The 12,395-nt window shown below is 54.8% G+C and overlaps 1 protein-coding gene across 1 annotated transcript in view; it reads right to left on the reverse strand.

Annotated features, from left to right (window-relative positions):
• Positions 1-12,395, reverse strand: part of ACVR1C (activin A receptor type 1C) — a 36,358-nt gene that overhangs the window by 1,955 nt on the left and 22,008 nt on the right. Inside the window, exons 3-8 of the mRNA XM_064166381.1 lie at positions 7,733-7,978; positions 6,313-6,543; positions 5,501-5,668; positions 3,572-3,728; positions 1,250-1,374; positions 18-148 (exon numbers count right to left, since the gene is read on the reverse strand). Of these exons, the coding sequence (XP_064022451.1) occupies positions 18-148; positions 1,250-1,374; positions 3,572-3,728; positions 5,501-5,668; positions 6,313-6,543; positions 7,733-7,978 (1,058 nt within the window). The remainder of the gene's footprint in view (positions 1-17; positions 149-1,249; positions 1,375-3,571; positions 3,729-5,500; positions 5,669-6,312; positions 6,544-7,732; positions 7,979-12,395) is intronic.

A 12,395-nucleotide genomic window follows, 5' to 3' on the forward strand; every position in this document is an offset into this window, starting at 1 on the left:
GCAAAGATGCTTTTTACCTCACAGCTCTGCCACTGGTTTGGAATATTTGGTCTCAGCTTCTGCTCACAAACCACCCTTCTCATGTCTTCTATGGAAGGATCAGAAGGCACCACGTCGTAGTAAGGCAGCTGGTACTCCTCGGTAACTCCTAGGAAGGATTCATGGTGTGAGTAACACAGCACTCAAAGCAGCTGCTCCAGAACTACCTCTAAACTGGTTTTACAGGCACTAAGAGAGAACAGAAAAACAGGGCTAGGAGGATGGTGAAGGGACTGGAGCACTGCCCTGTGAGGAGAGGCTGAGGGACCTGGGGCTTTTTAATCTGGAGAAAAGAAGACTTGAGAGAGGATCTAATCAATGTTTATAAAGATCTGAGGGCTGTGGGTCAAGAGGGAAGGGACAGGCTCTGCTCAATTGTGCCCTAGGATAGGACAAGGAGTAATGGATACAGACGACAGTGTAGGAAGTTCCACCTCAACATGGTCAAGAACTTATTGACTGTAAGGATCACAAAGCACTGGAACAGGATGCCCAGAGAGGTTGTGGAGTCTCCTTCTCTGGAGGCTTTCTAGCCCCGTCCAGATGTGTTCCTGTGTGACCTGAGCTAGATTCTATGGTCATAGAATCATAGAATCAACCAGGTTGGAAGAGACCTCCAAGATCATCCAGACCAACCTAGCACCCAGCCCTAGCCAGTCAACCAGACCATGGCACTAAGTGCCTCATCCAGTCTTTGCTTCAACACCTCCAGGGATGGTGCCTCCACCACCTCCCTGGGCAGCCCATTCCAATGCAAATCACTCTCTCTGGCAAAGCCTTCCCCCTAGCATCCAGCCTAGACCTGCCCTGCCACAACTTGAGACTGTGTCCCCTTCTTCTGTTGCTGGGTGCCTGGCAGAAGAGCCCAACCCCACCTGGCTACAGCCTCCCTTCAGGGAGTTTCAGACAGCAATGAGCTCTGCCCTGAGCCTCCTCTTCTGCAGGCTGCACACCCCCAGCTCCCTCAGCCTCTCCTCACAGGGCTGTGGTCCTGCTCTGGCAGGGGAGTTGGACTCGATGATCTCTGTAGGTCCCTTCCAACCCCTGACATCCTGTGAGCCTGTGAACAGAAAACCATCTGGGGCCACCTTGAGCCACCAGAGCACAACAGACCTCTACCTCCACACAGAGCCAACGCAGCTGTCAGCGCTTTTGTTCCGTCTGAGATGGAATTGGTCTGGACTGCAGAAGGGGAAGGCAGGAAGCTCACCTCCCACAGAGCACCTCCGGGCTATTTCCCAGTACACCAGTCCGAGAGAGTAGATGTCTGCACGCTTGAAGGACTCGAAGATGTTCATGTTCATCATGTCATCCAGGATCTCAGGAGCCATGTACCTTTAAAGCACACAAAGGTCAGGCGCCAGAGGCAGATCATTTCAAAGCCTGCACTGCTCTGCGGCGTTCGGGGCCAGGCAGCAGCAGGTCACCGCTAAACCATGCCCCTCAGCAACACATCTCCATGGCTTTGAAACCCCTCCAGGGATGGGGACTCCACTGCTAACCCAGGCAGCCTGGGCCAGGCCTGGACAACCCTCAAAGGGAAGAAATTGTTCCTCGAGTTCAACCTAAACATCTCCTGGGGCAGCCTGAGGCCATTCCCTCTTGTCCTAGCCTTTGTCACTAGAGAGAAGAGACTAACACCCACCTGGCTTCAGCCCCCTTTCTGGGAGTTGTAGAGAGCAATGAGGTCTCCCCTCAGCCTTCTTTCATCCAGGCTAAACATCCCAGCTCCCTCAGCTGCTCCTCACCAGCCCTGTTCGCCAGACCCTTCACTAGCTCCATTGCCTTTCTCCAGACATGCGCCAACCCCTCAATGTCCTTCTGGTAGTGAGGGACCCAAAACTGAACCCAGTATTCAAGATGTGGCCTCAGCAATGCCCACTCCAGCAGGACAATTCCTACTCTGGTCCTGCTGGCCACTCCATTGCTGATTCAAGCCAGAATCTTGGCCACCTGGGCACACGCTGGCTCATTTCCCATTGGAATGGGCTGCCCAGGGAGGTGGTGGAGTCACCATCCCTGGAGGTGTTCAAGCAAAGCCTGGATGAGGCACTTAGTGCCATGGTCTTGTTGACTGGCTAGGGCTGGGTGCTAGGTTGGACTGGATGATCTTGGAGGCCTCTTCCAACCTGGTTGATTCTATGATTCTGTGATCTTTAGCCACTGCTGACCAATCTCCCCAGACCCTTTTCCACTGAGCAGCTTTCCACCCACTCTGCCCTCAGCTTGGATTGTTCATGGGGATGTGACCAAGTGCAGGGCCTGGCACTTAGCACTGACTGTAAAGGGTTAACCCTCCTGGGGGAGTGGTCTTAGCCCTGACCCTAGGTCCTCTTGACTCCTCCTTGGGAGTGGGTCCAAACCTTACTCCAGATGTAGTGTTTAGCCCAATCCCACTTCCTGTCTAGCCCCCTATAAAAACAGAGGAACTCCCTGGTTTGTCCTCTCTTGCCCTGCCTCCCAGCATCATCCTCCTGCTCCTGATGCTCTCTGCTTCACCACGTGGCCATCAGTCCACGAGGGTGGCCAAAACCCATTGCCATCAATCTGGTGTTTTATATGTATTGTATCTTGTTTTCCCTTCCCTGTACCCCTTTGTAACTCTCCTACCTCAAATACCTTTTATTTATTGTTAAAGTTTTCTTTTTTAACTATTCATTTGGTGTGTTTAACCTTTTCCTCTCTGCATCTAATTCCTTTTTCTTTGGGAAAAAAAAAAAGAGGGGGAGAAAAGGGAATCATAGAATCAACCAGGTTGGAAGAGACCTCCAAGATCATCCAGTCCAACCTAGCACCCAGCTCTACCCAGTCAACCAGACCATGGCACTAAGTGCCTCATCCAGGCTTTGCTTGAAGACCTCAAGGGATGGTGCCTCCATCACCTCCCTGGGCAGCCCCTTCCAATGCCAATCACTCTCTCTGCCAACAACTTCCTCCTAACATCCAGCCTAGACCTACCCCAGCACAACTTGAGACTGTGTCCCCTTGTTCTATTGCTGCTTGCCTGGCAGAAGAGGCTACCACCCACCTGGCTACAGCCTCCCTTCAGGTAGTTGTAGACAGCAATGAGGTCCCCCCTGAGCCTCCTCTTCTCCAGGCTGCACACCCCCAGCTCCCTCAGCCTCTCCTCATAGGGTTTGTGTTCCAGGCCCCTCACCAGCTTTGTTGCCCTTCTCTGGACACCTTCCAGCACCTCAACTTCTCTCTTGAATTGAGGAGCCCAGAACTGGACACAGCACTCAAGGTGTGGCCTGACCCTGACCAGCATCCTAGAAATTGTTATTGGTTCTATTACCTCTATTTGAGTCTCTGGGAAACTTAAACTAGCACCAAGACACTGATGAACATCCACACTGTAGAGCTGTGATCCCTGTGAGGTGGTGAGCTCCAGCCCAAGCCACAGCATCCTCCCCAGCCAGTGGAGGTGGAGGGCTTGGATCTGTCACCAACGCTCAACAGATCCAACAATAGTGGCTGAAGTGAGCACCGAGGGAGGAAAAAGCTGAGAGAGGCCATTGCTGCCCTCACCCACCTCCTGGTGCCCACCCTGGGGTTCTGGGGGATGTCGATGGTGTTCATCACGGAGTCGTGCTTCACGGCCAGGCCCAGGTCGGCGATGGCGCAGGTCTCGTTCCTCTTGACCAGGATGTTCTTGGATTTCAGGTCTCGGTGCGCGATGGCTGGCTTGCCTGCCCACACAGGAGACACCCACCTCGGGTTTGCTTACAGCACTCCAGCTCCTTGAACAGCCAGCAAGGAGGCAACCCCAGCTGTGCTCACCCTAAGAAAACCCCTGAAGCCTATTTGTGTCCCAAGTAAAGCTCTGGCTAAACAGTGAGACACCAGAACAGGTTGCCCTGGGACGTTGTGGCTGTCCCCTCACTGAAAGTGTTTGAGGCCACACTGGCAGGGGCAATGAGCAACCCAGTCTAGGGGAAGGTGTTCCTGCCCTTGGCAGGAGGGTGGGAATGGGATGATCTTCAAGATCCCTTCCAAACCAAACCATTTTATGACTCTATGAAATGCTGCTGGCCTAAAACCCCATCAGGGCACTTTAGCTCCAGAATCTATGCCTCAGGAACAAAACAGAATCACAGGATTAACCAGGTTGGAAAAGACCTCTAGGATCATCGAGTCCAACCTATAACCTAACCCTTCTAATTAACTAAACCATGAGGTTTAGTTAATTAAACTAAGTGCCTCATCCCACCTCCTCTTAAACACCTCCAGGGATGGTGACTCCACCACCTCCCCGAGCAGCCCATTCCAGTGCGCAATCACTCTTTCCATGCAGAACTTCTTCCTAACGTCCAGCCTAAACCTGCCCTGGGAAACAGTGGATGTAGAACCGGAATCACAAAATGGTTTGGGTTGGAAGGGATCTCTAAAGGTTGTCTCCACATCTCTGTGGAAGATCCTTCAGCACAGCTGCCTCGCAGAAGTCAGTGTAGCAAGCAATGGGAGGTGATGTGACTGGGTTGGAGGGCAGTAGGGCTCTGCAGTGGGACCTTGACTGCCTGGACAGATGGGCAGAGTCCAATGGGATGGGGTTCAATAGCTCCAAGTGCAGGGTGCTGCACTTTGGCCACAACAACCCCATGCAGAGATACAGGCTGGGGTCAGAGTGGCTGGAGAGCAGCCAGACAGAGAGGGATCTGGGGGTGCTGGTCAATACCCACCTGAACATGAGCCAGCAGTGTGCCCAGGTGGCCAAGAGAGCCAGTGGCATCCTGGCCTGCATCAGGAATGGTGTGGTCAGCAGGAGCAGGGAGGTCATTCTGCCCCTGTACTCTGCACTGGTTAGACCACACCTTGAGTGCTGTGTTCAGTTCTGGGCCCCCCAGTTTAGGAAGGACATTGAGATGCTTGAGCGTGTCCAGAGAAGGGCGACGAGGCTGGGGAGAGGCCTTGAGCACAGCCCTACGAGGAGAGGCTGAGGGAGCTGGGATTGGTTAGCCTGGAGAAGAGGAGGCTCAGGGGAGACCTTATTGCTGTCTACAACTACCTGAGGGGTGGTTGTGGCCAGGAGGAGGTTGCTCTCTTCTCTCAGGTGGCCAGCACCAGAACGAGAGGACACAGCCTCAGGCTGCACCAGGGGAGATTTAGGCTGGAGGTGAGGAGAAAGTTCTTCACTGAGAGAGTCATTGGACACTGGAATGGGCTGCCCGGGGAGGTGGTGGAGTCGCTGTCCCTGGGGCAATTCAAGGCAAGGTTGGACGTGGCACTTGGTGCCATGGTCTGGCCTTGAGCTCTGTGGTAAAGGGTTGGACTTGATGATCTGTGAGGTCTCTTCCAACCTTGTTGATACTGTGGTGTCCTTGCTCACCTCATGCTGCACCACACACTGGGGCTGCTGCTCCTGGTGTAAGCCTCTGTAAGGTGCTTCACCACACCATGCTTTTGCAGAGACCACCGGGGCTCCTTACAGCCCCCGAGGGACACTGGGGAGGGAAGCACTTGCCTTGCGTGCCGACGATCTCCATGTGGAGGTGTGCCAGGCCGCTGGCCACCGACAGTGCCAGCCTGACCATGCCCTCCACCGTCACCGTGCCTCTGTTCAGGTAGTCGAAGAGGGACCCCTGCTCGTGGTACTCGGAGACGAGCCAGAGCTGCGTCCACGTCCCGTTATCTGCCCGGGGAAGCAAGGCTACTGGTTATTCACCTCGGCTAAACGCCTCCCGCACTGCCGCTTGCTCAGGCACCTGAAGGGACACATTTGCTGGCCACCACACCAGGAGGGACCTCAGGAGAGCTGCAAGGCTCAAAGTGGAGTTTCAGCTTGGGGGGTGGGGGGAGGGAGGGGCAGTGAAAGCAGGTCTAAGAGAAGCTGGGGAAGGGTCTAGAACAAGAGTCTGAGGGAGCAGCTGAGGGATCTGGGGTTGTGCAGCCCAGAGAAGAGGAGCCTGAGGGGAGACCTCATTGCTCTCTGCAGCTCTCTGAAGGGAGATTGAAGCCAGGTGGGGCTGGGTCTCTTCTCCCAACAAGCAAGCAATAGGACAAGAAAAAATGGCCTCATGTTGCACCAGGGAAGGTTTAGGTTGGACACGAGGAACAATTTCTCCCCCAAAAGGATTGTCAAAGCCTGGCCTGGGCTGCCCAGGGCGGTGGTGAAGTCCCCATCCCTGGGAGGTTTATAAGGCTATGGAGGTGTGGTGCTGAGGGCCATGGTTTGGTGGTGACCTGGCTTAACAGTTGGACTCAATGAGCTTAAAAGTCTCTTCCAATCAAAGCTGTTGCACAACTCCACTCCTCCCAGGGTGACTGGCAGCGCACCCTTGTTATCAGCAGCAATGAATCCCAGGATGTTCTCGTGCCTCAGCATCACTGTCTGATAGATCTCTGCCTCCCGAAACCAGGACCGCTCATCTCTGGAGGAGAAGATTTTCACAGCCACGTCTTCCCCGCACCATTTTCCACGCCAGACTTCACCAAACCGACCTTTTCCTACGATCTCCTGCAGGACAATGGTCCTGGCAATGGTTCTTTGTACCAGCAGGGGTAAACCTAGTTTAAAAAGAAGAGGTGGAGGAAGAGAGAGAGGGAGGTGGGAGGGAGGTGGGAGGGGAGGAGAGAGAGAGGGGGAAGAGAAAGAGAAGGAGAGAGGGGGAAGAGAAAGAGAGAGAGGGGGAAGAGAAAGATAAAGGGGGGGAAGAGGAAGAGAAAGAGAAAGGGGGGGGAAGAGGAAGAGAAAGAGAAAGGGGGGGGAAGAGAAAGAGAAAGAGAAAGGGGGGGAAGAGAAAGAGAGAGAGAGAAGGGGAAGAGAAAGAGAGAGAGAGAGGGGGAAGAGAAAGAGAGAGAGAGGGGGAAGAGAAAGAGGGGGGGGAAGAGAAAGAGGGGGGGGAAGAGAAAGGGGGGGGGAAGAGAAAGGGGGGGGAAGAGAAAGAGAGACGGGGGGAAGAGAAAGAGAGGGGGGAGGAAGAGAAAGAGAGAGGGGGGGGAAGAGAAAGAGAGAGAGGGGGGAAGAGAAAGAGGGGGGGAAGGGGGGAAGAGAAAGAGGGGGGGAAGGGGGGAAGAGAAAGAGGGGGGGAAGGGGGGAAGAGAAAGAGGGGGGGAAGAGAAAGAGGGGGGGAAGAGAAAGAGAGAAGGAGGTGGGAGGAAGAGAGGGAGAGAGAGAGGGAGTGAGGTGGGAGGAAGAGAGAGAGAGAGAGAGAGGGAGGGAAAGAGAGAGAGAAGTGTGGGAGGGAGAGAGAGAGGGAGGTGTGGGAGAGAGAGAGAGAGAAAAAGAGAGGGAGGGAGAGAGATGGGTGGGAGATGCTGTGGAATACTTCAGCAGAGATTGCTGAGGCCCAGAGGTGGACACTTCCCAGGTGGTTGTGCTCATGAGTGCCCCTCATTACATTTCATACCCTTTATTGCCAGCTCAGCCAGCAAGGTTTAGTGCCCCAGTGAAGCTGCCTGCTGGAGGAGCTCCTTGAATTCCTCCATTCAAACGGAGAATCAGACTCTTGCCATTTGAATGAGCAAGCAGAGCCCTGCTGCCTCTGGAAGCTGTGCCCAAGTGCATCAGCACAAAACTCCCCTTGACACGGAACTGGTCACAGAAGAGAATGAATCAAAGAATCCCAGAGTGGCTTGGGTTGGAAAGGGACCTTTAAAGTGCAGTCTAGTCCAATCCTCCCCGCAGGCAGCAGGGAGGCCTGCAGCTGCTGGCAGCCATGCCAAGGGGAGAGCGGTGAGCAGGGCAACCACCTACCAGAGCCAGAGCCAGAGGTGGTCATGTCGTAGATGAGATCCTTCAGCGTCTTCCCGGAGCTGACCAGGTTGCACTCTGAGAGAGGCTCCTCCACGCTGGGCTGCTTGGCCCTGCCGCAGGCACGGCGCCAGCCATGGCACACGCACGCTGCCAGCACTGCCAGCAGGGACACCACACAGACTGGCACTGCCACCGTCACCACCAGCACCACGGGGCCCAGGCTGGCTCTGCCGGGAGGCTCCGATGCTTTTGGAAGACAGAAGGGAGAGGGAGGTGGGGGGAAAGACAGTAAGTGAGGCAATGCTTCCTTCTGTAAGGAGCTGGTTGAAGATGCTCCTGCTCACTGTGGAGAGAGGGGACAAGAGGATGAACTTTAAAGGTCTCTTCCCACCCAAACTGTTCTATGATACAACTACCTGAGGGGTGGTTGTGGCCAGGAGGAGGTTGCTCTCTTCTCTCAGGTGGCCAGCACCAGAACGAGAGGACACAGCCTCAGGCTGCGCCAGGGGAGATTTAGGCTGGAGGTGAGGAGAAAGTTCTTCACTGAGAGAGTCATTGGACACTGGAATGGGCTGCCCGGGGAGGTGGTGGAGTCGCCGTCCCTGGGGCTGTTCAAGGCAAGATTGGACGTGGCACTTGGTGCCATGGTCTAGCCTTGAGCTCTGTGGTAAAGGGTTGGACTTGATGATCTGTGAGGTCTCTTCCAACCCTGATGATACTGTGATACTGTGATGATCTTCAACTCAGTCAGGTCACTCAGAGGTAAACCTGACCTGGAAGGTCTCCCCTCAGCCTCCTTCTCTCCAGGCTAAACAGCCCCAGTTCCCTCAGCTGCCCCTCACAAGACCTGTGCTCCAGACCCTTCACCAGCTTTCTTGTCCTTCTCTGGACACACTGCAGCACCTCAGTGTCCATGCTGGAGTGAGGGAGGGGCCCAGTGAGCAGCAGCAGCCTGATGGCTCTTGGCATTGCCTCTTCCTCCCCTCAGCTAACTTTACAAGAGAAGTGCTGCTTCTGTGGTACTAAGTCCTTCTGAGAGCACAGTTGGTATGTCTTGGCCAGGAGCTTCTCCTTCAGAAGCCTTCAAAAGGACACTCAGGGCTTATCAGGTAGGTTTATAAGAGGATTTGTAAGCAGGATTCCTCCTTGCAGCTGCTGTGTGTTCACCAACACACCGTGGGTTCCTAAGCTGGTTCTGATGATGCTTCCACCTGGCAGAGATGCCCTCTGATGTATGAATTGCATCACAGGAACTCCAGCACTGACCCACAGAGCTGCTCCAGCCACCCAGGGCCATATAGGGAGAGATGCTGCATGCAGCCACAAGATGCTAGCTCTGGACATGGCAAAGGCCATGGAGGAGGATGCCAAGCTGTCAGCTCTGGGCATAGCAAAGGCTGAGGAGAAAGAAGGTCCTTCTTGTCTAATGGTCTGGATGTTAGGAGGAAGTTCTTCCCAGAGAGAGTGATTGGCATTGGAATGGGCTGCCCAGGGAGCTGGTGGAGTCTCTGTCCCTGGAGGTGTTCAAGCAAAGCCTGAATGAGGCACTTAGTGCCATGGTCTGGTTGACTGGCCAGGGCTGGGTGCTAGGTTGGACTGGCTGAGCCTTGGAGGTCTCTTCCAACCTGCTTGATTCTGTGATTCTATGCTGAAGAGAAAGTGCAGATCAAGGCTGGTGGAAACTATCCAAACCCTCTCCAATTCTTCATAGAGCACACATGGGAAACTGCTCTACAGTTGCTTGTGGGCCACTTTCCACCCTCACCCCTTGCAGCCAGGGTGTCCTGCAGCCAGGACTACAGCTGTGCCCACACCACGATCCCTTGGGATCTTGAGTCCCACCACAGAAACCACAGACACAGGAGCAGGGACAAACAGCCAAAGAGCAAAACACATGACAGGCAGGGTCCAAACGGGGCTTGAAGGCAGCACCACCAGATGATGTTTGCAGGAGTTGTGCAACACTAAGCTCTTCGGGACACAACCCCCCTCGTGATGACCTAAAGGCAGCAAACCAGCGCCATAAATCACTGCCTTTTGCAACCCCCACTTCGAACGTTCTGTTCGCTGCCTGCCTGCTCCAGAACAGAAGCTGAAGACATGTTGCCATGCATGGCACAGAAATAGCTCTCATCTGGCAAGAGTTAGCAGTTTCACAACGCAGGACAGCTACATTCCAGCTGTAAACAAAACAGTACTTTTAAGTGGGGGGGGGGGGGGGAGGGGGAATAAAGAAGGATTTATTTGCCCCCTCCGCCCCAGACAACCTCTCACACAAGGTGTTTGCCTCGCTTCTGGCACGTGTTGGGCACCACAAGGCTTGCCAGAGCCCCAGACTACACAAGTTCCCAAGCTGCTGTTAGGTATTCACAGAATCACAGAAAGTCAGGGGCTGGAAGGGATGTCAGAAGCTCATCCAGTCCAACCCCCTCTCCAGAGCAGAATCATAGAATCAGCCAGGTTGGAAGAGACCTCCAAGATCATCCAGTCCAACCTAGCACCCAGCCCTGGCCAATCAACCAGACCATGGCACTAAATGCCTCATCCAGGCTTGGCTTCAACACCTCCAGGCACAGCAACTCCACCACCTCCCTGGGCAGCCCATTCCAATGCCAATCACTCTGTCTGACAACAACTTCCTCCTAACATCCAGCCTAGGCCTGCCCTGGCACAACTTGAGACTGTGTCCCCTTTTTCTGGTGCTGCTTGCCTGGGAGAAGAGACCAACCCCACCTGGCTACAGCCTCCCTTCAGGGAGTTGTAGATAGCAATGAGGTCCCCCCTGAGCCTTTTCTTCTCCAGGCTAAACAATCCCAGACCCTTCAGCCTCTCCTCACAGGGCTGTGCTCCAGGCCCCTCACCAGCTTTGTTGCCCTTCTCTGGACACCTTCCAGCACCTCAACATCTCTCTTGAATTGAGGGGCCCAGAACTGGACACAGCACTCAAGGTGTGGCCTGAGCAGTGTTGAGTACAGGGGCAGAATAACCTCCCTTGTCCTGGCCACACTGCTCCTGAGCCAGCCCAGGATGCCATTGGCTCTGCTGCCCACCTGGGCACACTGCTGGCTCATGTTCAGTTAGTATCTACCAGTACCCCCAGGTCCCTTTCTGCCTGGCTGCTCTTCCACCACCTAGAGCAGATGACACAGGACCATGTCCAGGTGGGTTTTGAATATCTCCAGAGAGAGAGGCCGCCCAACCCCTCCTTGGGTCCCTTCCAACTCCTAATATCCTGTGATCCTGTAAACTGGGCACCTTCTGCCCCAGAAGGTGACTGAAGGTGACCTTCCCTATCCTAGCAGAGCTGAACAGAACACCCTACACACCTCTCCCTCAGAACACCTTTTGGATGCCTTCCATACACATCAGCTCGTGACAGGCTGCTTTGAGGAGCTGCTGATAAGATCCAGGAGGTGGCTTCTAGCTGCAGGCTTGTGTCTCAAGGGGTCTGCAGGCCAGATCTGGCAGTCTGTGCTTGTCATCTGTGCCTCCACCCCACCTGGGAGCAGGACTTGCATCTCACAAAGCCTGTTTGTAGACTACAAACCTTTGCCTTGCATTCCTGGGGCAGACTGCTGGAGCTTCTGACAACCCCATGCTTACAGCTGGTTATGGTGGCGGGGGATGCTTGACCCCAGGGAGAGTGAGGATAGGTTGAGGAACTTGTTCACAGGATCACAGGATATTAGGGGTGGGAAGGGACCCAAGGAGATCGAGTCCAAGCCCCCTGCCAGAGCAGGACCACACAGTCTAGCACAGATCACAGAGGAACACAGCCAGACAGGCCTTGAAAGGCTCCAGAGAAGGAGACTCCACAGCCTCTCTGGGCAGCCTGTGCCAGTGCTCTGGGACCCTTCCAGGAAAGAAGTTCCCCCTTGTGTTGAGGCAGAACCTCTTTTGCTGCAGCTTACACCCATTGCTCCTTGTCCTACCCCAGGCAGCAGTGAGCAGAGCCTGTCCCCCCACTCCTGGCAGCCCTCAGATACTTAGAAACATTTCTCCAATTTCCTCTAAGTCTTCTCTTCTCCAGACTAAACAGCCCCAGGTCCCTCAGCCTCTCCTCATCAGCCATGCCCTCCTGTCCCCTCACCATCCTCACAGCCCTCTGCTGGACCCTCTCCAGCAGATCCCTGTCCCTCTGAAACTGGGGAGCACAAACCTGAACACGATATTCAAGGTGAGGTCTCAGCAGGGCAGAGTAGAGGGGCAGGAGAACCTCCCTTGATCTGCTGGACACACTCTGCCTAATACAGCCCAGGGTCCCATTGGCCTTCTTGGCCACAAGGGCACATTGCTGTGCCATGGGTAACTTGTTAGCCACCAGCACCCCCAGGTCCCTCTCCACAGGGCTGCTCTCCAGCAGGTCACCTCCCAGCCTGTAGTTCAAACAGTAGAAGCCTGGGAACTAATTCAGGGTAACAGAGAAACCTCTGCACCGAGTCTCTACACTCAGAACACCACGGGGAGAGGGCTGCCAACAGCAAGGAGCCCCCAAACCAGAGGTCCAAGCAGAACCTGCCTCCGCAGATGAGCGTTTTGTAGCAAACTGAGCCAGGTGAAGGCGGAGCTGGCGGCAGGCAGGCAGAGGAGCAGGAGCTGTGCCAGGCAGGCGATGCCATCTGCAGTTCTGCTGCGGGAATTCACGCACGGGCAGCTAAAGCCC

The sequence above is a fragment of the Pogoniulus pusillus genome, chromosome 2, assembly GCF_015220805.1.
Source record: "Pogoniulus pusillus isolate bPogPus1 chromosome 2, bPogPus1.pri, whole genome shotgun sequence".
Classification (NCBI taxonomy): Eukaryota; Metazoa; Chordata; class Aves; order Piciformes; family Lybiidae; genus Pogoniulus; species Pogoniulus pusillus.